This window comes from Falco cherrug, chromosome 4, assembly GCF_023634085.1.
Source record: "Falco cherrug isolate bFalChe1 chromosome 4, bFalChe1.pri, whole genome shotgun sequence".
NCBI classification, from domain to species: Eukaryota; Metazoa; Chordata; class Aves; order Falconiformes; family Falconidae; genus Falco; species Falco cherrug.
The window spans coordinates 24,745,965-24,770,468 of record NC_073700.1 but is presented as its reverse complement, the minus strand read 5'-3'; the positions used below and the strand labels follow the sequence as shown (position 1 = coordinate 24,770,468).

At 39.9% G+C, this 24,504-nt stretch overlaps 1 protein-coding gene across 13 annotated transcripts in view; it reads left to right on the top strand.

Moving 5' to 3' along the window:
- UNKL (unk like zinc finger) overlaps positions 1–24,504 on the top strand; it is a 60,287-nt gene that overhangs the window by 29,646 nt on the left and 6,137 nt on the right. For 8 of the 13 annotated variants that reach the window (XM_055709247.1, XM_055709252.1, XM_055709246.1 and 5 more), the window contains 7 exons: positions 6,309–6,497; positions 8,672–8,734; positions 10,303–10,468; positions 17,027–17,119; positions 22,234–22,464; positions 23,087–23,289; positions 24,111–24,365. In XM_055709247.1, the coding sequence (XP_055565222.1) occupies positions 6,309–6,497; positions 8,672–8,734; positions 10,303–10,468; positions 17,027–17,119; positions 22,234–22,464; positions 23,087–23,289; positions 24,111–24,365 (1,200 nt within the window). The remainder of the gene's footprint in view (positions 1–6,308; positions 6,498–8,671; positions 8,735–10,302; positions 10,469–17,026; positions 17,120–22,233; positions 22,465–23,086; positions 23,290–24,110; positions 24,366–24,504) is intronic. The other 5 variants (XM_055709250.1, XM_055709248.1, XM_055709256.1 and 2 more) reach the window with 5 other exon arrangements.

The following is a 24,504-nucleotide window of genomic DNA, read 5'->3' as shown; positions in this document are numbered from 1 at the left end:
ATAATGCCCTAAGAGTTGAATTAATCAGGCTGTCTCAGTGCGTGCAAGCATAGTCACAGTTGCTGCTTTATACACTTTCTCTAGCTGATTGATTAGCTTTCCAGTGTTATTACAGCAATAGAAAATATATATGATTTTGAGAGACTTTTCAGCCAAAAAAATTCAAGAATCTTATCACCTCTCTTGAAAACACACTCAGTCATGGGTTAGGGCTATACTGCTGATCTTCTCCATACATCAGGTCTCTTGGTTACTGGTACCAAACTGCAGTGTACCTAAGTCAGGTGATGATATGCAGCAAAGGCCTAGCTGTATGATAAAATCGGTCTGTAAGTATTGTTCAAGTTTGTGGCACTGCAAAATTAATAGGAAAACTTGCTGTTTATTCTGGAGATGAAACAGGAGATACATCAAAGATTAATTGCATTTATCAATTGTAGGATATTTATGTTAGCCATTCTAGTTCAAAGTGATAAATCATAGTTTCCTTTTAAGGAGTAAAAGCACAGAAATGTTGGCCGTGATGTCATTATGCCTGGAGTCTGTGATGTATTTAAAAGATTGAATATTTGCATAGGATATATGTTGATTGCAATGAATGGTGATGGGATAACCAGCACCATCTTTTTTTATCAAAGATGTGTAAGTACTTGATCCTGTGTTCGAGTTAGCACAGTTAGGAAGACAGTGCTTGTCAGCTCAGTTGCAGTAAAGATTGTGTGCTTTCATAGGTCATCCTGATTGCAGACTCAGTGCTAACATTCTGTTGCCTTCATTAAGCCTCAAGTTGTCTGTTTTACTTCATAACTAAGATGGCTTGACTGTGTGCACAGGATCAGTTACCGCACTCATTTGGTAAAGCATAGTTTATTAAGCTGTGATAATGCAGCTGAGCATGATTATGTGTTTATAGTCTAAGTCTTAACAATGGTGATGAATCATGCTTCCTTTACTGTGGTATTGGTGTTCTGAGACAGTGAGGACATAGGAAGTTAGTTGTTGGAGAGCAAAATTAGTTTTACAGCTTAATTAAAAATACCATGTTTCCTCTTCCTGTTGTCTTCCCCTCCACCCCTGACAAACGTAGGCAACATAACAGACATTTAAAGCCACAAAATTGAACACAAATCAAGAAACTCAAGAAGCTGCTGTTTTCCTAGGAAATATAACTAGTTTTATAGGTGTGTTTCCTCATTTTCTTTGTAGAAGTTCAGCTGCAAGCTAAAGCCTTGAGTAGGCAAGAACCAAGGGAAAGAATGTATCATTTGTTCTGCATGCTCTTTTTCTAAGCAGTTTAGCTGTGGTGAAGGTGACAAATGATTTCTTCGTAAGAATCTAAGAGGCCGAGATCTGTGAAGTTACAACATTGTGAGGATGTGACCCTTGTTAAGGCAAGCTTGACATCTTTTGACTTGTGGTGTGTCAGAAATGTGTAGGCATCCTCCTGTAGCATTGAGCAAAGACATAAAGTTGAAAAAATTCTTTTGTAACCTTTGTGAAAGTGAGAGGTAATCTGAAAGGTTTCAAAATGCAGTGTTAATCTTAAAAATGAATCTGTTAAAATTTACAGCTGAGCCTCTGTAGAGTAAAGAATGTCACCAAATACTGGTCTTTAATTAAAGTAGACTATATCCTTAGGGCTTGAACCTTCCTGTGCTTATGTCTTTGACGATACAGCAAGCAGATTTCCATTTTTAGTAGGGATGCATTGCTGAAGAGTATTTAAATCTGCTGGGCCCTTATCCCACACTCAGAAAATCAATGCTGCAAATTTGAAGTTACATTTGTAGAGCAGTTACAAAGATCATGTTGAAGGCTTCCTCCAGAGCTGAGGCAACTGTGTGAATTCTAGCTTCTGTTATTTGTACTTCTGTCTTAATAAAGAAGACACCCTCCTCCAAATTAAAAAAAAAATTAAGACTAACAATTGGCATAGATTTTCCTAGCATCAGCAGTGCAGAGGACATTGTTCTTGTTGCACTGATACCAAAATGCAGGTTCTGCAACATTGAAGAACAAAAAGTAAGCACTGATAGTTTGCCTTCCCCCCTCTTGCACTCTTTTTGTTTCTGATACTAATATCACACTCACTTTATGTTAGTACTGACATTTGACTTCATGTTAACTGTGAATCACAAGTCCCTCTTGATACAAAATATATGTTCACTTACGATCTTGACATAAATACTGCATTAAGTTGTATGGCTTTTTCTAGTGATAGGTTTCCTGACATTTCCCAGATGTTCTTTGTATCTTACTCTGTGCAACGAGCGTGAGAGATGCAAGAGCGGTATACTGTAGCAAGCCATAAGGGTTGAATGAATATTTGAGAATAAATTATTTCTTGCCATGTGACGGCAGTGTGACTTATCATAGTTCTCTGTGCAGTCCACCTAGCCTTGAGTCATAGGGGAGATGAGCTTAGAAGCCTGGACAAAACCAAAGAGGGTCCTGATCAGTGTTGACATTTTGGGCCAGAGCATCTTCACCAGTCTTGGAGGAGTCTCTGACAGAGGAATGGAGTTGGTCTGGAAAATCCTCCATTTACTTCCTCTGCCTCAAGAATTATCTTTGATGACCATAGATAATGCCCAGAATCAGGTATTCTCCCGAAATATTACCTCCTCTTGCCTCTTGGTAACAGGATATTAGTCTGTGAACCCAACAGGGTATTTCTTATGTTCTTATTAGAAGGATAAAAATACAGTATAGGGGCAGACAGGAGATGAAATCAAAGAATCATTTAGGTTGGAAAAGACCTTTTAAGTCCAGCAAGTCCAGCTATAAACCTAACACTGCTAAGGCCACCACTAGATGTCCCTAAGTACTGCATCCACATGTCTTTCAAATATCTTCAGGGACAGCTGACTCCACCACCTCTCTGGACAGCCTGTGCCAGTGCTTGATAACCCTTTCAGTGAAGAATTCTTTCCTGATATCCAATTTGAAGCTCCCCTGGCACAACTTGAGGCTGTTTCATCTTGTCCTATCACTTCTTACCTGGGAAAATGAGACTGACCCCATATCACTACAACCTCCTCTCAGGCAGTTGTAGGGAGCAATGAGGTCTCCCCTCAGCTTCCCCTCCTGCAGACTAACCAACCCCAGCTCCCCCCACCGCTCCTCACAGGGCTGGTGCCCCAGCCCCTTCCCCAGCCCCATGCCCGTCCCTGGGGCGCTCCAGCCCCGCGGTGTCTGTCTGGGAGCGGGGGGCCCAGCACCAAACCCGGGGTCCCCGCTGCGGCCGCACCAGTGCCCAGCACAGGGGGACGGGCACTGCCCTGGGCCTGCTGGCCACACGGTTTGGGACACAAGCCAGGGTGCTGTTGGCCACCTGGGCACACTGCTGGCTCATATTCAGCTGGCTCATATTCAGCTGGCTGTTGACCAAGACTTCCAGGTCCTTTTCCACCAGGAGGAATACATTCTAAATAATAACTTCAGACCAAAAAGAGTGACTTTTCTATAGCTGTCTTGTAAGTTGAGGCTAGGTTTGAAATTGATTTTTTTTCTTGCTTGTCTGTTTAACCTACCATGGATATTACATGACCCATTTTCTTTTCCTGCTTTATTTGTGTGGGTTCTTTGTATCTTCTTTGCGTGTTGAGTCACACAAATTTTGTGGTGCTGTGTAATCCAGTTATTAAAACTAAACTAACTTCACTTTTCTGAAAAATATTAATGACGATGTAGAGGCTGTCTCTGTCTATTGTCATCCTGGTGGGCTCTTCAGAGATTAAGACCAAAAGCCCCAACATTCATGTAATCAGATAATGCTGCCTGCATCTTTGGGGGTTGAGCAATTGTTTTAGTTTAATATAGTTTTCCAGAGCAAAACTACACAAAATTCTAAGCTCTTAATGCTTACAGCTATATATACACATTAATACCACCGTTAATACCTGCTCTAACTAGAAGAATCACGTGAGTGGCACCTTATGGTCTTACCTAAGTCTACATACCTGATATCATCTGATCTTGAACAGTAACTGTGTGCCTCAAGCCAGGTACTTCTGGGTGAACAAGGGCATCATTTCCCACTTAAGGCTTTGTTCCTTAACAGCTCTCTTCCTTCCTCCCTCTTCCCCTGATCTTCATTAGGTCACAGTGTAGGAAAGCAACCATGATGTACATGTTCCTGTGTCGGTAAAATAATCTGTGTTGCCTGCCTAGCTGAAAGAGTGGACATCAAATATGCATCCGAGAAATATTCTCTGCAGATCAGGGAGCTCATCCTTAAATTGAGTCAGTAGTTTATCTAAATTAGTACCTTTCTTTGGGTGTTAGTTTACCTTTGCTGTCTAGTCATTTTATCTTACTTATTTGTCTGCTGCATTAAGCAGTCTTGTGCTACCAGAAGTGTTAAAGGAGAAATTTACACAGACATGGGTACCACTAGGTTTGCTTTAATCACAACTCAGAGCTGGGTCACCACCCCAGTGAGTGGCAGAGAACCAAGGGATACAGCACAGCTTATTTACACGTATCAAATCATTAGTCAGCATCCGAAGTTTTTAGGAGTTTCCTTTGGTCTTGTCAGTTCTACAAATCCATCACCTGACCCATAAAGAAGTTTTCAAAAATCTTCTGATATAGAACTGAATGCCTTAGCATGGTTTTATTGAGGGGAAAAAAAATAATTTAATTTCGCTGAAGAGCAATGTTTTTTTTCCTGGCAGTGTCCTTTTATCTTCTTTTTCTCACTAGCATAAAGAAAGGATTTCAGTATTTTGGAGCTGAAATTATGTGCAAACTTAGCATCGCCCTGCACAAGGGCAATCCTCAGTTTTGCATTTAGAGTAAATGGCAACAGAATGTTGCATGTTGTAAAAAGCTTGTGGTCAAAACATGAATTCTTCAGCCTTTGAATTCAGAAGGAATTTTGTCAGAGCTTGCTGCGGTACCCACTCTTCTACTTCTGTCAGCTCTCAGGGTATATGTACATTTTAGACTGCTCTGTAGAGAAGCTGTCTTTGGATTTCAGAAGCAACCTAATTCCAGAACTCCACACAGATAAGGTTGTGACAGGAGATGTCCTGTAAGGATAGGAGTGAGTGAATGTGTAGGTAATACTCTTCAGTGTTGGAGGTGAGTGTTTTCTCACCCTTTTTTGAGGGTTAAGACCTCATCTAGGTTTATGTCTGTCCTCTACCTGATACACAGGAGTTTTTCTGAAGTTCCTGCTCAGGAGGGGCGTTTTGAGGTTATACTGTTCTGGGGAGAGAGGTGTCTCCTGTTAAAATCCTGATTTGCTTCAATACTTCCGCATTCTTCAGAGCATAGAGTAAAATTAAGGGTTAGGGTTAAACCTAAGGTGAGAGTTTAAAAGTAAACTGTATAGTTATTCTTGTTTAGTCTGTCTGATTCAGTGTGTATTTTGTATTTAAACAAGCCAAAACAGCTTTAGCAGAATTTCACTCCATTGTTGTATTGACTAGTTCAGTTCCTCGAGAGCTGGCAGATTCTGTTCTGAAACAGGCACAGAAGGAGTGAAATGTGTATCATCACCGAGTGTTCTCACCACTGAACTGCTCGGCATAAATGTAGGATGCAACTATGTCCATACTGCCTTTGTGAGTCTACTTACAAATTTAGGTTAAGAAAATTGAACAGTTTACTTAAGAAATGTAGAAACAAGCAATATCCACAGTTTCACTCAAACATATTACTGTAGGATGCTGGCACCTGAGTTCACAAATTTCAGAATTGAACTTTTAGTAAAAAAATTGTCTAGACCTACATACAGGTTGTACTTTCAACTTAAGCCTTCTACTTTAGAAGTTTAAAATTCTCTTAAAAACATGTAGCAGAACTAAAAATTATAAATTCAGTAATGTTTTTAAATGTTTTTAAAATGTTAGTTTATTCATCAGTAAACGTTTCAATATTGAGGAATCTCAGAACAGTCTTTTGAGATTTACAAACAAGCACTGAGATGCTTTTTGCCAAGATTATACTTGTCTTTTTCTTTTTGAACTGCTTGACTTGATCTGGATGAATTCGTTTAAAAGAGTAAAATGTTGTATAATGCTTGCATTAAACTGTAAATTAAGAAACAATATTCTGGTGTGTACAGATGCATTATCTTTTGAAGTCTGTATATTTACGATAGCTACTCCATGTTACTTCTGTCATCTGCTACTTTTTTAAGCTAATACCAAAAATATGTACAAATAAACCAGTGTCAGTGTTGTATTGACATGACTGAAATTAATTTATAATTTCAACTGATCATGTTACAGGGAGACTATAGCTGTAAACAAAAAATATCATAGAGTATATTAGACACTGTTTTCTGTCTTCTACAGATTTCCTGTTCTTCAAGTCCAACTGTAACATCAGGTTCTGGTAGCAGTAGTTCTTTATCACCCCTTGGACCTCTTTGTAGACAGAGATCATTAGGGAATGGCGTTCTGTGTTCTGAGTCTAGCACGTCAGGTGTTTCTTCACCAACATCTAGCTATCCAAAAGCACCAGGCTTTGAACGAGAAGATCAGGTATGTGAATAATATGGGTCTAGAAGTACTAATGTAGTCTTCAGTTAAATTAGATTCAGCAGAAAATGTTGTCTGCCTTATGTATCAGCACTGATTTGGGTAATTTAGAACACAGTTTGGAACCCTTTTCTTCAGTGAGCTAAACTGCATCAAATTACAGTTGTCACAGGCCAGGAACACTCATGCAAACGGTCATTGCAGCTCTCCTGACGTGCAGTAAATTCTAACTTTGCAGGAATTAAGTGACTGTCATTTTGAGCCTGTGTTTCCAAGAACAGAACAAGATAACAATGGGAAAAAAATCATATCTAGACTTGGTAGGATTCAGTTTTAATTGTTGAAAATTGATGGTGAAAGGATGAATTACTTTCTGGCTGTTGATACTATTTATGAGTTCCAATCTTAGATTAATTTCAGTCTGTTTCTTCTCCCACCTGCAGCTGCCTCTCTCCTGGGACAAGTTCATTGTTGAGACAGACATAGATGATAAAATATAACAAGCCTCTTAGAGAGAGATATGTAGCATTAGCAATGAGAGGAGAGTGGTTGAAATATAAGTTGGTGAGGAGTTACAGTCCTTTAGTCTGGAGGTGGGGAGAAAACAAGCAATGCTAGAGACTGTTGGGAGAAGGGAAGACTGATATTTTTCAGGGATATGAAACAGCTCTGATAGCCTGCGAGAAAAAAGATGAAAGCCCAGTATTTACCTGTTAAAGTATTTTTTTCTTTCTGTATTATAATACTAGTTACACTTCTAAATTGTCAGAAGGGACCTATTTTAAAGGAGCTCCAATGACACATTTAAATAAGCTGCAGCCAAGCTGATCAGCCACCTTGCAAACCTGTGGCTTGTTGGAATCGATTTCTGTAACCTGAGATACACAGAGAAGTGCAGAAGTAAAAGCCAGAAGAAGCACGGAAGGCAGGGAAGTGGATTTTGTAAATGGTAACTTGTTGCAGGTGATGGTGAGATCATTACTCTGAACTTCTCCAGGCAGGGTCGCTTTCTGACATGTAGATGTTCAGATGGACTATAGGTTGGAGTCATATAGGTTGGTCATTGTGACAGAAAAGATTTCCATCTTCCAATATAGAGAACAAGTGATCATTGGTCAAATATCATGGAAACAATGCAGTTAGATGTCAGCTGGCTGCTTTCTGAACATGAGTCAGCCATAACCGGAAAATGGCGTAGCCATTGGTGAAGATCTGTTCTGCTGTTTTGGTCAGTTAATGAGTAATCTACTGCTGCAAATAATGGGTCTCGGCAGCAAAAATGTCATGTGCTTGCATTTTAGTGGCCACATTTAATCTCTTTAGAGAGAAAGCAGTGACAGACTTCGCAATAGATAAAAAAGTACCTAGAGTGGTGGGAGGCATATAAAGGAGAGTTGTTACTGCTAGAGAGATTTCACTACAAGACACATTAAGAATATCCCAAAGGAAGTGAGGAACAGACACAAGACTGCTCAAAGGCAGCAGGAAGAACAATTTTTTGCCGAAGGAGACAGCACCTTGCAGAGTTTACTGCAATTTGGGAAGTCACTGAAAATTCCTGGCCTGACAAGAACAGAGATCCTTTGATCCTGCTCTGCAAGGAGCAAGGGGGCAAAGGAAGTGCTTAGAATTCCCTTGTATTTAAGTGTGTTGTCTTAGTTTCAAAAGTTACTTTATTATAAAATTGTGTTCACAGAAAATCTGCCCTTTTATTTGAAGGGAATTTTGTTTGTTTGTTTTTTATTTTTTTATTATTTGTAGCAGGATCACTTTTAAGGGAAAATCAAGACAGTTCCACTCAAACTTTTGGCTACCTCAGGTTTCTATCCCACCAACCTCTGGCAAGAGTATTCCCCATCCAGTGATTGTTGGGGACATGTTATTTCTGTCACAGCATAATGCTAACATGGATACTTATTTTTTAGACCAGAAATAACTTGCATGTTTTCAGTTATGCATATAAATGGAACAAGTGCAACTTCTGTTCCTTTTCCATGTGGCAATTTACTCTGTGATCATTAAAATTTAATACTCCATGTGGGACCGCAGTAAGGGAAATTAAGTCAGCCTGTTGAAGATATCATTACAGAGATGCCACTGACCCTTCATAAACTAATAATACATTTTACAGCAATCACTTATTAAGTTCATGTATTACAGAGGTTTTCGTCTTTCAGGCAAAGCATCGAAGCTTTCCAGCTGAGAATCAGCAGAAAATAAATGAACAAGACAACAAGCAGGTATTGCCAAAAGCTAAAGATGATCAGGGGGCTGAAACACCTGTGCTCTGAAGAAATGTTGAGAAAGTTGGGGTGGTTTGGCCTGAGGAAGAGAAGGCTTCAGGGAGACCTTATTGCGGCCTTCCAATGCTTGAAAAGGGCTTTTAAGAAAGATGGAGAAAGACTTTTTACCAGGGCCCATAGTGATAGGACAAGGGGCAATGTTTTTAAACCGAAAGAGGGTAGATTTAGGTTGGATATAATTTCAAAAATCTTTATAAGGGTGGTGAGGCACAGGAACAGGTTGCCCAGGGAAGGTGTGGACGCCCCATCCCTGGAAGTGTTCAAGGTTGGGTCGGGTGGGGGTTTTGAGCATCATTTCAGGCATTTCATCTAATGAAAGTTGCCCCTGCCCACGGAAGAGGAAGTTGAACTAGATGATCTTTAAAGGTCCCTTCCAACCCAAACCTTTCTATGATTCTCTGGAGGTGTGTAGTCCATCTGTCCCCTTGTCAAAATAGGGTCAGCTAGAGCAGGCTGCTCAGTGCCTTCTGTAGTAGTGTGTTGAGTATCTCCAAAACTGAAGACTCCACAGCTTCTTTGGGCAACATGTCCCAGTGTTTGGCCACGATTGCAGTACAGTATTTTTTTATGTGTAAGTGAAACTTTGTGTATTTCAGTTTATGCCCATGTTTAAAGAAAAAATTATTAATTCTCATGGTCATTACTGGCCTCAGTCTTGCACTATATCTAGCTTTGAAATAGAAGGTTTCTGTGGTATTTGTAGAAGTCAATAGCATAGATACTACACAACCACGACTTGTTATACAGAAGGCAATGACAGGATGTGTTGATTGATTCAGTTACAGTTAAATGTTTTCATTAACTAAAAGATTGGAAGGAATAAAAAAAAAAAAGCAATAAAGGGAATTGAAATACTCTGCACCAAGTTCCTGTAGACTTTGTGAAGTTATTTTCCAGTTTAGAATGTTACATGGTTACATATTGTTTTAGTTTCCTATATTATATAATTCAAATGTGTGATTTGTATGAAAAAAATGTTCAGCTAGAAAAAAGTACCACAGGTACAAGTTGTTCATTATATAACGTGATACATGTGTGCTGTGTGGTCATGTTTCTCAGCTATCTAAAGACAACATCAGTTTATGCACCAATTGCATTTAGGTTAAATGAGAAAATTTACAGATAAAAAAAATATGTGTATAAATGCATAATGAAATTGTACAATTCCTCAGTAGATACTTTCCTTTTGAAAAGATACATCAGGCTTCACCTAAAGAATTATGTTTGTAGAGTGCATTTGCAAGTATTCAAATTCCTTTTTTCTGAAAGCAGAATTCCCTCATATGGTAGTGATGTCTAGCCACACTGGAGAAATGCACTTGCTGGTAAATGATAATGAAAAATTATCCTAATGTATTAATTCTGAGGGTTCCTCTGGATTTCTTTCTGTTGGAATTAAAGTAACTACTTTAAAAAATATATTCTGTTCATTTAACATGCTTGTACAAACATTGGTGTAAATGTGTTTATGTGTGTATACATATGTGGTTTGTTTTTTTTAACAGAACCATCTCAGTGTTTTTTCAGCAGTTAACCCACTTGCTTCAAGTATAACTTCCAGTCTGGCCTCCAGTGTTGGATCAGATAGTTCATCTCCTACAAGTGTGTCTGCTATCAGTGCCAAAGCTCTCCCGTTCTATTCCAGCAGTAACACAATTGAATCAGTAATAGGTAAGTCTTAACATTTAATCTCCAATTGTACATGTGTTGTTGCATTATTTAAGTTCTTATTGTTGTAGGTGTGTACAACATTAATGTCTTCTTTATTGTATGCAATTAAAAGCAGTATCTGAAATTTTATTTAAATGTTCTCACCCAAAATCATGATTCACAAGGTCTTCAAGGAAGCGTAGGAATGAGTGAATGGGACATTTAAACTGGAATTTTGGCATGAGTATTGGCCAGTGATTTAAAAACAATGTGTAAAATCTCTGTAATGCAACTCACTGTTGCTAGAAGTGCTCTCTCCTCAACTTCTGTTTGTAGGCTTATGAGATTTATTTTTTTTGTTTTTAATGTTACCATAGCATGTGCAATTACGGATCTTAATGTGTTTGTGTGAAAATGGGAGATTTTTCTTCAGCTAACTGTGTATTCTCCAGTCTGGTTACTTGTATGATCAAGGACAAAATCTTTTGTTTACACTATGTGGACCAGATCTGAAAGGACACAGAGAGGGGGAGCCCTTGCTTTCTGGGTGCACAAGACAGATTCTGGGAAATACTCGCTTCCAAAATTTCTGTTATTAGCCCAAAGCCTTTCCCATGGTTCCAACCAGCTAGACTGTTTATGTGGAAAATGGTAAAAGGAGATAAATACTTCAGTAATAATTAGACACCGGGAACTTCAAAACTGGTCGTGGTACTCCTGCTGTGGTCTCAGAGGGGCTGGATAGAGGGGAATAATTGCTTCCCCTAACTTGCTGGCTACACTTTTACTAGCACAGGCCAATGTGCTGTTAACTTTTATTGCCACAGAACATGCTGAACATGTCACTCATCAGAATTCCTAGGTCTGTTTCTGCAGTCCGCCTTTCTGATTGTTTGGCCCTCAGCCTGTACTGCTGCAAGGGTTTACTCTGTCCCAGGTGCAGCATTATTCTGTTTGCCTTTGTTGAACTTCCTGGGGTTTCTGTCAGTCCAGCTCCCCAGCCTTTTGAGGTCCCTCTGAGCCGCAGTCCTGCCATCAACTGTATCAGCTGCTCCCCATAATTTAGTGTTATTCACAAAGTTGTTGAAATTTCTGGCACTTTTACACTGAAAGTGGATTACTGAGGAGGCCGTGGCAGGAAATGTTACACTTTGAAAGATGCTGTATTTCACATTCTGTGCTGTAAGTCCCATGATTACGGAGCTGATGTGATTAGCTGGTGTACTTGAAGCTTTCTGTGTTTAAATCGATGTGTAGCAGCGACCAGGAGACTGCAGGCAGTGAGTCAGCACTTCAGCATGGTAAGTTAGGCATTTGCTCTCTTAATATTTTCAGGAAAGAAACCTATGCAGAATATTGAGTAATGGGTCTCTTTCTGCAGTCTCACAAGTGTATAGCTTGCTTTCCATAAAGGTTTGTTTGATGATTTGTGTGTTAGATTTGAAAATAACTTTTAAATTATTTTTAAATTTCAGAATTAGAATGAGCAGAATTTTAGTTTAGAAATGCAAGTAATATAATTTCATCATCTTACAGTTAATATTTTAAGGTATACTATGGAATGAAATCATGTTTTTGTCAAGATAAGCATTGCTTCTGGAATAAGTAGAGGCTAGTTGGCTGTGACAAGTTACTCATATAACAATAAAAATCATGATCTAATTTCTGTATACCAGACATGGTGCTAATTCAGTATAATTTTAAAATCGTGATATACTGAACAAGTATTGCAAAGTTGTTTAAACAGTGATATGCTATGTTTCCTGTGTCTCAGTGTGATTGCATTATTGAGCGTAAGAGACTCTTGATTCCTCTGAGTTAAACTATGCTTCTGCTGTCTACAGATGTTTTTTCTAAAACAGTTTCCAGTATCTTATGTTTGTTAACACAATATGAATCATAAAATATGTGCCTCATGTATGTATAAGTTAGTTACTTTATGGTAACTGCATAGATATTTTTTTTTCCTTAAAATAATATAATATACATGTAAGTTCTTTTTCCAGAGTTCTGCTTTGTGGATATACAGAATGGCATTGAAAATAAACTGCTGCATGTAATCTGAATAGAGCAGAAAAATAAGACATTATTGTAGAACAGAAAATAACTACATAGTGCCCTTGTAGGAAGTGGTAGATTGAAGAGTTGTGAAAAAAGGGATAGAAAAAGAGCTGCAGCAAGGGAAGAGGCTAGGTGATTATGGAAAAAGGGGATGATTGGTTTTGGATAAAGGATTAGGGGAAATGCAGGAGGGTTACGTTAGGAAGGACTAAGGAAGCTTTGTCAGACAGTGGGGTCTGTAGCCCTTTCTGTGGCCCTTTATGTTATGAGGAGCTCCAAGCCCTCTCTGTCTGTTCCCTGAGTAATAGTCTGCAAGAGCTGGGGAAGAGAAGGGTGCAGCGGATTTGGGTATAAGCATATCAATCAGAACTAGTATTTAGCACTGAGGCTTGGGCAATATGTTGAAAACTGAGGAATGATGGAGTGGAAGAAGGTTTATTGCTGCAGTCTACTTCTGTCAGAGTCAAGGGAGATGGGTTGTCTGGTTTTGTTCTGGTAAAAAAAAAAAAAAAAAAAAGCAGCAGCCTAATCTAAGAACATAAAAGCTGCAGCATGTTTTAAGTCCTGAAAATGAAAGGGAGGTGGGGAAAAAAGATAAATTAGGTCAGTAAAGTGTCAAAAGGAGACAGATTTGGAGAGGAGTAAACAGGGAATGAGCAACAGTGAAGGGAAATGACTCAAGTGGTAGTAGGGATAAGGTGGGACCTTAACATTAGGGGACATCTGCCAGCCTGATACTCAGCCCTGTTGTCTGTGTTAGGTTCTGGCTGGACATCCTGCTGGGATGTTTTGGTTGCTTCCATTGCTTTCTCTTGAATACCAGCATGGAGATTTTGCTTGTCTGGGAGACTTGCCATTCAAGGAAAATGGATGTCTCTCCATTTGCTTCCCATGTGTGCTGTGATCTTAAGATGCTGTCCATGTTTTCTCCCAGTACTCCAATGACTTTCCACCATGTGTGGTGGAATTTGAGAAAGCTAGAAGGTATCAGAAATTAAGCTTCAAAAATCTAGGTAATAAACAGTAAGGAGTCGTGCCAGTCCTTGTGGTAGGGGAGAACACGTGTGGCAGGGTGAGTTAAGACCTCATGTGAGCAGAATATGATAGGTTAATGATTTAGTAAGGGTGCAGGCTTAGATCTGACCTGCTATTTGAGCAGTATGATTTGTGTCAGCCTTGTGCTTTGCTCTGGCTTGGTGTACTTGCATAGTGATACACTGAGCCAGACACTGCAAATAACTTTGAATGTTAATAACATCTGGGTGATGTGGGGAATTGCAAGAGCTTGAAAAAAACTAGTTTGTTTCCCTTTTGAAAGCTATTGATGGTGCTGAAGGTGGGATTTTAAAGCCTCTCTTTCAGTCAATGATTGAGATAATTTTGAATTCTTTGAAAGAAAGTGGAACAGTTTCACTTGGTGAAAGTGAGAGGGATCTCTCCCAGAACATCCTGCAGCTTACTGATGAGAGGTTTGCTCTCACAGGTGTATGGTAGCTCTGCACAAAGGATGTTGAGACAGGGTTCACATGTGAAGATTTATTATAGGGTTGCATGGCTTATGGCACGTAATGGTGAAAATTATTTCCAGATAAATGTAGAAGCATAAGAAAAGAGAGAGAGAAGAAAGAGAATGAGAAAACCGTCCCAGTGGACAAGTGGGAAAAGACATGATAGGCAGAGCAAACAAGCATCCTTCCTCTCTTGGGCATCCTCTCCAGTGCAGCAGCTGATTCTCTCTCACATAATAATTTTCCCATATTAACTGTATTAACTATAGTTTTTCATCAAGACTGTCCCAAACTCCTTATGGGCTCTTCCTGCTTGCAATGTTTCTGGTGTTAATTGGAGCACACTTTGGTCAGTAGATGGTGCTGCGTGCTAGCTGGTTGGTGAGCTGTGTCCAAAGGGATTACCGGGCCCCTCTAATTCAAATCAAAAGCTACCATCAGGAGTAGGAGAAGAGGAGGAAGTGTGTTCTCACACCAGTGGCAATCCCTGCCCTGTGAACCCACCATGAGAATGCTCTGAAGCTGGCTGGTGCCAGATGGCGAGCATAGCAAGATAGTGAGCATGAGAACAAGGAAGGAGACATACTGTCCCAGAGGCGCTGGAAGGCACTGCCAGAGCAGAGGGGTGGAAGAGCAAGATAGGCAGCTTACGGTGTTGCAAGTGAAAGGCCCTAACACACCTGTGAAAGGTAAAGACAGGGTAAGGCTCACAGCAGCAACGGAGGTCCAGAACCTGGTATTTAATCTGGGTTTCACGCAGCACTTGCAGCCACTCTATGCCTTGAGTCATCAAGTAAAAGGAAACCGTCTCTCCCCACCTTACAGTATTGTACAGAAGGGCTCACTTAGGCACCTGTCTCCAAGAGAAGGTTATTGTTGCCAAACTGAAAACCCAGGGTATATCCCTTCAGGCTAAATTGCAGATACAGAGGGAGCTTCCTCCCCGACTGCTCGACACCAAGCTGATGTATCAGTTCTGCTGAAAGATCAGGGTTACTGTTTGGGCACAACTCTGTACTGCTGAAGTTGTGTTGCTTTTGAGACCCAGACTAGTAACTCTTCACAAAGAGTTGTGTTAACTCTTCAGCTCTCTTTGTCACAGGCATCACTGTGTAGTATGTGAACTTTATCTCTTAACTGGTATTTTGTTCTGGACAGCTTAGGCAGCTTCCTGAACTGGAAGCTTGCAGACTGTGGAGTCAAGTAGCCTGGTCAACATTGGAAATGCCTATACGTAATAACACTGCACTGATCTCATATTAATGATCCACATAGTCCTTTCAGTTTCTGACTTGTAGCACTTTTACAACTGTCTAGTACTTCTGCCAAAGATTTTCTGCAGTTCACAGTGCCTAACGTTTAGCACTAGGCCATGAGAGATGAATCAGTCCAATTCCAAAGGAATCAAGAGATTCCTTTTGGATCTTCTGAAAACTTTTACACAAGCTGATGTGTCTTCTGTTTCTGTTTGTACCTTTTCAACTCATTTAGGCTTTGTGCCAATTTTTAATAATGATTTTCAACATAAAATCTAAAAATCCTTTAGAGAGGTGATTGCTATCACTAACCACAGTGACTAGGATCATCACTTTTCTCCCTGTAAAATCAGCGTTTATGCAGACTTGTCTCCTGTCTTCCTGACTGTGCAGTTGTTCAACATTAGTTAAAGTATAGGTACAGAGGGGCAAATTACTTAATTCTTCCTCTTAACTTCTTTTCTGCACACATAGAGGTATCAGGGCAAAACCGCCCATCTTCTAACACTTTATAAGCAGTGGACCTAGTAATAAGTATACTGATAAGAACTTTTTCTTGACATTGCTTAGAGACATTTTAGACCAACATAAGCATTAAAAGCAAAGGCAGTCTAACTGCTAAGTCTAAAAAAAATGTGATTTTTTAATTTTATTTTAAAATATTGCACATTTTCACTTGAATATTCTGACATTCCTTAGATCTGTGTACCCTGATACGTAAATTAGTTACCCCGAGGGCTACCTGTTGAAAGGGGCATTTACAGTGCCTTCCCTCAGGTGTATAATACCTGGGTTTCTTCAGTAATAATAAAAAATATATTTACATAGGTATCCAAATTTTATTTTTCTTCTTTCTCTGTTGATGTACATCTAAGCACAGCAGGTGACACGGATTTGTGGAAAATCCAGATAGATGGCCACCTCTCCTTTATCCTCTGTTCATCTTACCAGTATAAAGAACCGTAATAGCTTTTATAGGAAGGTTTTCCCTTTTAGAAAATAGAGAGGATATCCTTCGCTGTGTGTCAATAGTGTGCTTAAGATGATGACCTAGATGTGAAAGGTTCTGCGATGGAAGCACTTACAAAAATCGTCAAACAAATTTTTGTTGTGGTTTAATCCCACCTGGTAACTAAGTGCCACACAGCCGCTCACTTGCTTCATCCTCACCCAGGGGGATGAGAAGGAGAATTGGAGAGGAAAGTAAAACTCGAGGGTTGAGATAAGAACAATTTACTAATTGAAATAAAATAAGAACAAAAGAATAATAGTAACGATAACAGTAACAGTTGTAATGAAAAGTCGGGAGAAGGGGGGAGGAATGAAATCCAAAGGGAAGGGAGGAAAGAGAACCCGTGACGCACGGCACAACTGCTCACCCCCCGCTGACCGATGCCCAGCCAGTCCCCGAGCAGCGACCAATAGGCAGCCCCAACCACCCCCCCTCAGTTTATATACCAAGCAGGATGGCCCATGGTATGGAAATGCCCCTCCGGCTGGTTCAGGCCAGCTGACCCCGCTGTGTCCCCTCCCAGCTTCCCGTGCCCCTCCAGCCCCCCAGCAAGGCCTGAGAAACCAAGAAGTCCCTGATGGCACTGTTCCCACACCAGATCCAATACACAGCACTGCACTAACCACCGAGAAGAAAATTAACTCTATCCCAACTGAAACCAGGACAATTTTCCTCATTTCAGCCATGACAGTTTTACGGATAATTCAAGGATAATTCATTGATACAATGTTTTGTTTAACAGGTTCTGCTTTAGATTTGCATTTTAAGGATGTGAACGTCGCATCTATAGATAGAGATTTAGAAGATCAAGAAGGCAGTGACCTTGGATTAGCAAGTAAGAGGTCCAGTTTATAAAATTACGTTCGTTTTAAATACCTTTCTTACCTTTCTGAACTGTTACTCATCCAAATAGTTACAGACAGCAAAGACTTTGAGGAAAAGTCCTCAGTTTTTTGTAACTGAGTTTTTTAATAGTTTTTTTGCAGCTGTTTAAGTTTGTGGTGTAAGGGGGTTGCACTGCTACCATCCTGTCTGTATTTTGTAAGAGATCGGTCTATTAAATATTTTTTGAGGGGCTAACGTGCTTAATGACTTGGGCCCATGGACATGATAGTTAATGGAAGGACCTACATGCCTGTACTGGAAGGCATTATGCTTGGGCTTGACTGCCTGCGTGTTGAGCGCTGCCATGTCTGACACCAGGCAGTATGTGCTGTGGGGACCAACAAGTACTTCCATGATTAGGTGGTTGCTGAGAAGGGGGAGTGAGGATAATTCTTGAGGAGAAGGAGCTAGCAACCTTTAGGACTTTAATACTTGCAAGTTAGGGACTGAGTATTTCTATGAATCTAACCTGGAACGAGCAATTTAGTTGAAGGTTGGGAAGTATTCAGCCATTTGGCCTCCTCTGGGAAAGGAGAGGAAGAAGCAGCAAAGGAGGTTGGTGCAGGGAAGAGACAGCAGAGAGGAAAGGTGAAGGGTAGGGAACATCAAGAAATTAAAATGTCACCTTCTCTTTGTGAAAGCAGAAAAGGGAAAATAATTGAGAGAAAAAAAAAAAAAAACAAACAGAAAAACAGGAGGTGAAAACTGAGGAACTATAATTTCATTATCATATTCCTTTGAGAGTCATAAAGCAAGAGAACAGACACGTTTTTATAATATTTCCATTTACTTCCTGGTATCTGTTTTGCTAGCGTTTCTTTGGAGGAGGTCTATGGTGATTCTTAAGTTGGTTGTGGGTATGTGTTAAGCTTCCACTCACACAAACAAAACTGTATTCTTGGAGGGCAGACATGTTCCTCCCATGTTTTTCTTGCCCTGTGGCTCTAGACACAAAGGGTAAAACAACTATAGCTACATACTGTTTTATTATTGTTGACTGTTGCTCCAGGAAGAAAAACTTGCACTTATTGTCTCTATACATTAGGTTTTTCTTCCTTTAAGTTAACAATTATATTTTTAGTCTGCTAGCTTTAATGAATATACAGATATATTTCATGTTGTTGGAGTATGTAAGCTGTCACTGGGAGCACAGTGGATAGGATGATAACCCCCCCAAGCACTACAGATTCAAGACTTTGTCATAAGGCATGGAAGTCATTTTGACCCAAGTGAGTATCAAGTGCCCTCACTCCCTCAGTCGAGCATGTATTACAAACAACTGTAAGTTGCTTCTTTTCAGAAATAACACAGGTGTCCAGAGAGATTCTGCTTCGAACTTCTCCTTCTTCAAGTGCTTCCTTTGCAGTGAAAGGGGACAGTCCTAGGCAAGTTCACTGATTAGTGTGTGGATACATGAAGCTTCAGAGCAAATGGAATTCAGGAAAGTCACTTGGTTGGAAATGGACTTTTTCACTTCATCAGCTTGCTCATTTGGAGGTGGGCACAACAGAGCGACTGGTGACATGCTTCTGTCTTCAGATCTGAGCAGAGCATTTGGGGAGGCAGTTTACAGTCCGTTTGGTGCTGTTGATGTTTTGGCATGAAGTAGATCTAGGCAGATTGTAGCGGTGGCTTCATTATTGATAGCAAGAGCTAGAAGAAACCAACACTGAATTGCACTGATTAAGAAGTTCCTTACACCAAATTACTAATTTCTGAAATCTTGACGACAGTGATACAGGCTCTGGTGCCCCTCCCACCTTGACTGTGTTTTCTCCCAAGGTTGTTTTTTTGTTACTAGAGGTCATATTTGTGGTACTTGTATACTTCAGGTTATTAGGGGATCCATACAGAATGACCCAAGATGTTACAGTGTCAATAGGTGGTCATCTAGTTTTATGTAGATTCTCATCAGTAATGTTAGTGGGAATATCTTCAGAGGTTTTAGGGCTTTGTATTTATTTTGGTTGATTGACGACTTAAAATTTTCTGTCCAGTGATGATGCTAACAGGTTGTTCCTTTGCCAGAACAGTTTATGTGTTGTCTAATAATGTTTTCCATTATTGTTCGTGATATCCCCCTTCATACAGGCCTGGAAAGAAACTGATAATGTGTGCAATTTCAAATTTATTTCTCTGCTAGTGGTGTCAGGCTCAGCAATTCTCCTGATGCTATAGTTTGTTTGACCGATATTTCATTTACTGCTGTGTTCTATGCTGAAGGAGTGACTGCGTTTCATTGGAAGTACCATGAAGCGTGGAACAGGAAGAAAGTACTGTAACCAGTTTTATTTGTATGTGCAGGATAGTTCATGCAGTGCAATAGGTTGACCTTAGTGGGTAGCCAGACACCCATCCTGCTGCTCTCTCCCTCTCCTCAATAGGACAGGGGGAGAAAATAAGATGAAAAAGCTCCTGGGTCAAGATGAAGACAGGGAGATCACTTACCAGTTACTGTCATGGGCAAAACACACTTGATTTGGGGAAAATTAATTTATTGCCAATTAAAGTAGAGTTGGATGGTAAGAAACAAAGAGAAAAGCTAAACCAACCCCCTGCCACCTTTTCCCCAGGCTCGACTTCATTCCCAGCTCTTCTACCTCTCCTCGTCCCGAGCGGCACAGAGGGATGGGGAATTGGAGGTAACAGCCAGTTCATAGCGATTCCTCTCTGCTGCTCCTTCTTCCTCACACTGGTCCCTGCTCCAGCATGGGTCCTCTACACAGACTGCAGTTCCTGTCAGGCAAACCTGCGCCAGCATGGGCTTTCCATGAGCTGCAATTCATTCTGGCAGTATCCGCCTGCGCTGACCTGGTTCTGTCCACAGGCAGCAGGAAGATTTGTGCTTGTACCATAGCCTCTTCCATGGGGTGCAGTGAAATCTGCTGCACTGTGGTCTCTTCCAAACCTTCCATGGGCCGCAGGAATCTCCACTCCAGGGAAATCTCCACCCTGGCAACTGGAACACCTCCTCCCCTTTCTTTCCTGAACTTGGTGTTTGCAGGGCTGTTTCTTGCTCCCTCCTTTTCTGCCTGTGAGGCATTTTTTTCGCCCTTTCTTAACTGTTCTCCCAAAGGTGACCCCAGAGTGGCTGAAGGGTGCAGCTGTGCCCTGCAGCTGGTCTGCCAGAGCCAACTAGAACTGGCTGAGTCGGGCATGGGGCAGCCCCTGGCCACTTCTGCAAGCCTGCCCCCTGCCAAAACCTTGCCCATGGACTCAAGACATGCAGGCAGATTGTATTTGCCAAAAGTCAACTGGATTTGAAGACTACTTTAAGAACCAGAGAAGAGATGGTTCTTCTGCTACCATTTGATACAGTGCTTGTGTGGGGCTTTACTTTGGGTCTCAAAGAGAATTCCTGCTTGGCCGGTTTTTTTTTAACTGAACTCCTGTTAAAGGAGAAATTTACTCAGACGTGGGTACCACTAGGTTTGCTTTAATCACAACTCAGAGCTGGGTCACCACCCCAGCGAGTGGCAGAGAACCAAGGGATACAGCACAGCTTATTTACACTTGTCAAATCATTAGTCAATGCCCAAGGTTTTTAGAAGTTTCCTTTGGTCCTGTCAGTTCTGTGAATCCATCACCTGACTCTGTCCCAGTTGATTCATCTGTTCGGTTCCAGTCTCTGCTTCAGTTCCAGGCTTCTCCTTGGATCGTGATCTTCTTTCTGCCTGGTTTAACTTACATACTCCTTCAAGCACACTTAGTCTCTGAACAAGCAATTCCTATTAATCTTTATTAATTTTTCTAAAGACATCTGCATTTCAGAAAGCACCTGTGTACACAAATTGATCATCTATTGTTTCTCTATTCTCCTACTATTTAACTGGACTGGAGTTTAAACCAGCCTTGGATTAGGGCTATACAAGGGCCAAGGCCTGGTTCCGCCACTTTAGCTGCTTCAGCGCTTTAAATTTCTTAATTCAAAATAAATTTTCTTTAACCCTCCCTTTACTTTGTTGCTTCCTTGCTCCTCTTGTGAAGAGCAGTGTACGTTTATTGTCTGATACATTATGTACATCTGTGGTTATGTGTCTTGTCTTATATCTTCCTCATATGTTATCAAGGTCATGAGGCTGACCTTGATAACGTTTGCTGAGTATTTCAAGAGACACATATTTTTAAGCCGTCATGGCAGTGCAGCTTGTAATGAACATCCTTGTCTTTTTGTTTTGAAATACTTCCAGAAAGAATGATGTTTTCTCTGATTACATGAATTCACTTGTTTTAAGCAAAACCAAAAAACTAGAATCACAACCCTTGATTTAGGTATAATAATTTGACTGCTTTATTTTTTTTAAGTAAGGGTGATGTAATTTTTAGTTGCTATTCAAACATATTGATGAGTAAAATCTTCACAGTAAATGTTGAACTGTTTCCTGATCAGGAAAATGCACTGCATCTGTGCATGTTTATTTAAGTAATTGCATGACTGAATATCCTTTTTTAGTACCTATTTTTAATTATTGTAGTTATTTTGGGAAATGACAAACAATGCATTTGTTTGACTGAATTAATTTTTACTTTGTTTCAAACTTGGTTTTCATAGAGAGTTAAGTACATTTGACTTTTAAAATCTGAACAAAAGCAAAAGTACATAGAGGAATGAAATTGAGCTATGTGCTGTGTATGATTTTCAAGGTATGTGGTCTCACTTGCTTAACTCTAATGTATGTATTAAAATAGCAATAAATTTTTTCATAATTCTTTACATTTCAGTCCGTTTCTCCACTTGCGTTAGTTGCTGGCTGTAAAAATGAGTAAGTCAAATAACTTGATCTGAAAAGTGTTTTTCTTTGTAGCTGAGGATGAGGCCACTGCTGTGTAAAGCTACAAATTCTCTTTTCAGGCACTTGGAAAACTACTTCCAGGTGTTCCATTTTAAAAAATATTGTTGCAGTAGGAGATAAAGCTTTCTTTTTTTAAAGGAAGATATTTGAATATATAATTTAATTTTCATTTTATATATTTTTCAGAAAAATACTTACAGAGAGCTGTGTGTACTGCTTTGGAATAAATCTTTTTTTTTGGTTTTGTTTTTTCCCTCTAACGTATACATAGGTCAGAGATTACTGGGAAGTTCAGCGCCTGTCAGTATTCCAGGTTCTCTTGTTCGTTCCTCATCTTTACATTCATCATCATCCCTTTCAACCTCTCCACTCAGTTCTCTTTCACAATCGCTGTCTCAGTCTTTTGTCTCATCCACCACGGCTTCCCACCACCAGCAGCCTCAGCCTTTGAAGACGGAACATAGTATGTTAGGCACCTCAGCCTGTTCTCACAGCTCTTTAGGTAAGTTCGTGTATTGTAACAGGGAACGAATTCTATGGTAGGTAAGAAATGTCCAGTTCAAGGCTTTGCATGTTTCTAATGACTTAATCTGGACAGCAAAGCCTAGCTGTTGTAATTGATGGCGCTACTGATAGTGGAGTGACATGTGGTATGTAGGAGAAAGTTTGAGTGAACTCCATTCCTAGTGAAGGGGAAAAAAAGAATTCCTGGAAGAGGAGATATTTACAGAGGCATTTGAAAGGAATAAAATACAACAGTTGGCATACAGGCAGCAGTAATGCATTTTAGCTGCGGCATTTTGCTAAAGGAAAATACAAAACAGAAAGAAGGGGAATTAAAATGAGGTATGAGCTTCTAGGAAAAAGGTTTTTTGTATATAAATGAATTCCCACTCCTCCTTTTGTGGACTGTAGTGTCTCATATTAAAAGCGGCAAGAAAAAAACCCGTACAGGAACTCTCCTGATTTGCTCTAAATACTGTAAACATTTTCCAGTGAAATAATGTTGTCTTGCAGATAAAAATATAATTTTTGCATATTTGGCACATCTGTTTTGTTCTGCATGTGAAACATTTTGCAGCAGAGTATGCAGAGTGATTATTTTTTCTGCCTTTGTTTTACAGGTTTAAATGGTGTTACAGGGAGCATTTGGGACTTTGTAACTGGGAATTTCTCTCCTAGTCCATCCCCAGTACTAAGCAGTGGCACTACCCCCTCAGTAAGTTCAAACACCAGTGGAAATGAATTAAGTCGAGTTAGACAGGAACTTGATGATGCCAAGAGAAAACTAAAACAATGGGAAGAATCTTGGCAACAAGTAAAACAGGTACACTAATTTATGGTAATTTTTTTTTTTTTTTAAACAAGCAAGCAGCTCCTACTGCTTTTCCTTTTTACAGATCTTCTTATCCTTGGACCCAGAGTTTTATTACAGTCTGTCAAAGGAATGTTTTTTCCATCCTCAAAATCAGCTAGCAACATAAAGGAAACTGAGCTTTTTAAAGGGCAGTTCATCTTCAGGAAGTTGATCTGCCTCTCTAGACAAGGACATATATACATATTCTGGGTAGGGCTGAACAGCAACATATCTTTGTGTTTAAATAACTGAAGATATATATTCCTTCCTGTACCTCTTTCAGATGATAAGCATGCAAAAAAAGTAGAGGATGTCCAGCAGCTGCGGTCGTATAGCGTACCCGGACAGTATCTACCCATCTCAGCAGTTAAGCTGAGGTTGTTCATAACTGCCAGCCTAGAGCATTTTCTGTAGGCCTTTCCTTCCCCTCATGTTGTTCTCTCTGTGATGAGGAGCAGTCAAGTAGCTGTACTAAATGTTGATAGGTTTTGATGTCTCTTGACATTAAATTACAAATTTAACATTTAAAATTTGCTCCATTTATAAAGCTCCAAAAAGGCTTTTTACAGACAAGTAACAGTCACATACCTAAAAATTACATTAAGTCAAAACAAGAAGAGATGTTCATTAGAAGGTAGGATAAGCAGGAGGAAGCATTAAATTGACAGTAAATGCATTGTTAGGTCTAAAATTAGAGATTACCTGCATCTTTGAAGGCTTTTGTATTTGGACGTCTGTTGTTAGTTTAAAAAAAAAATGTTTTTTATATTCTGGAAATGTCTTTCTCCCAGGCATGTGATGCATGGCAGAAAGAGGCTCAAGAAGCAAAAGAACGTGCTAACATCGCTGATGCGGACAAACAACTTGCTCTTCAGAAGAAGGAGGAAGTGGAAAATAAATTAAAAAAGCTGAAGGTGCAATTAGCTGCTTGTCTGTCTACTACATTACCTTATATGAAAAACTATGGAGATCTAGAAAAGATACCCTTGCCAAAGCTTCGTTCCTTACAAAATCGGCTGCACTTAAATTTAGAAACAATAGACGAGGTGAGTTTCTTCTTCTGCATAACTATTTCTGATTAACTGAAACTGGCAACTCAGTAACATTTAATGATATATTTGTGCCAGGTTTCATTTCAAAGAGCCAGACTGCTCTCAGTGTTAAGTCTTCCTTTTCTGGAATACA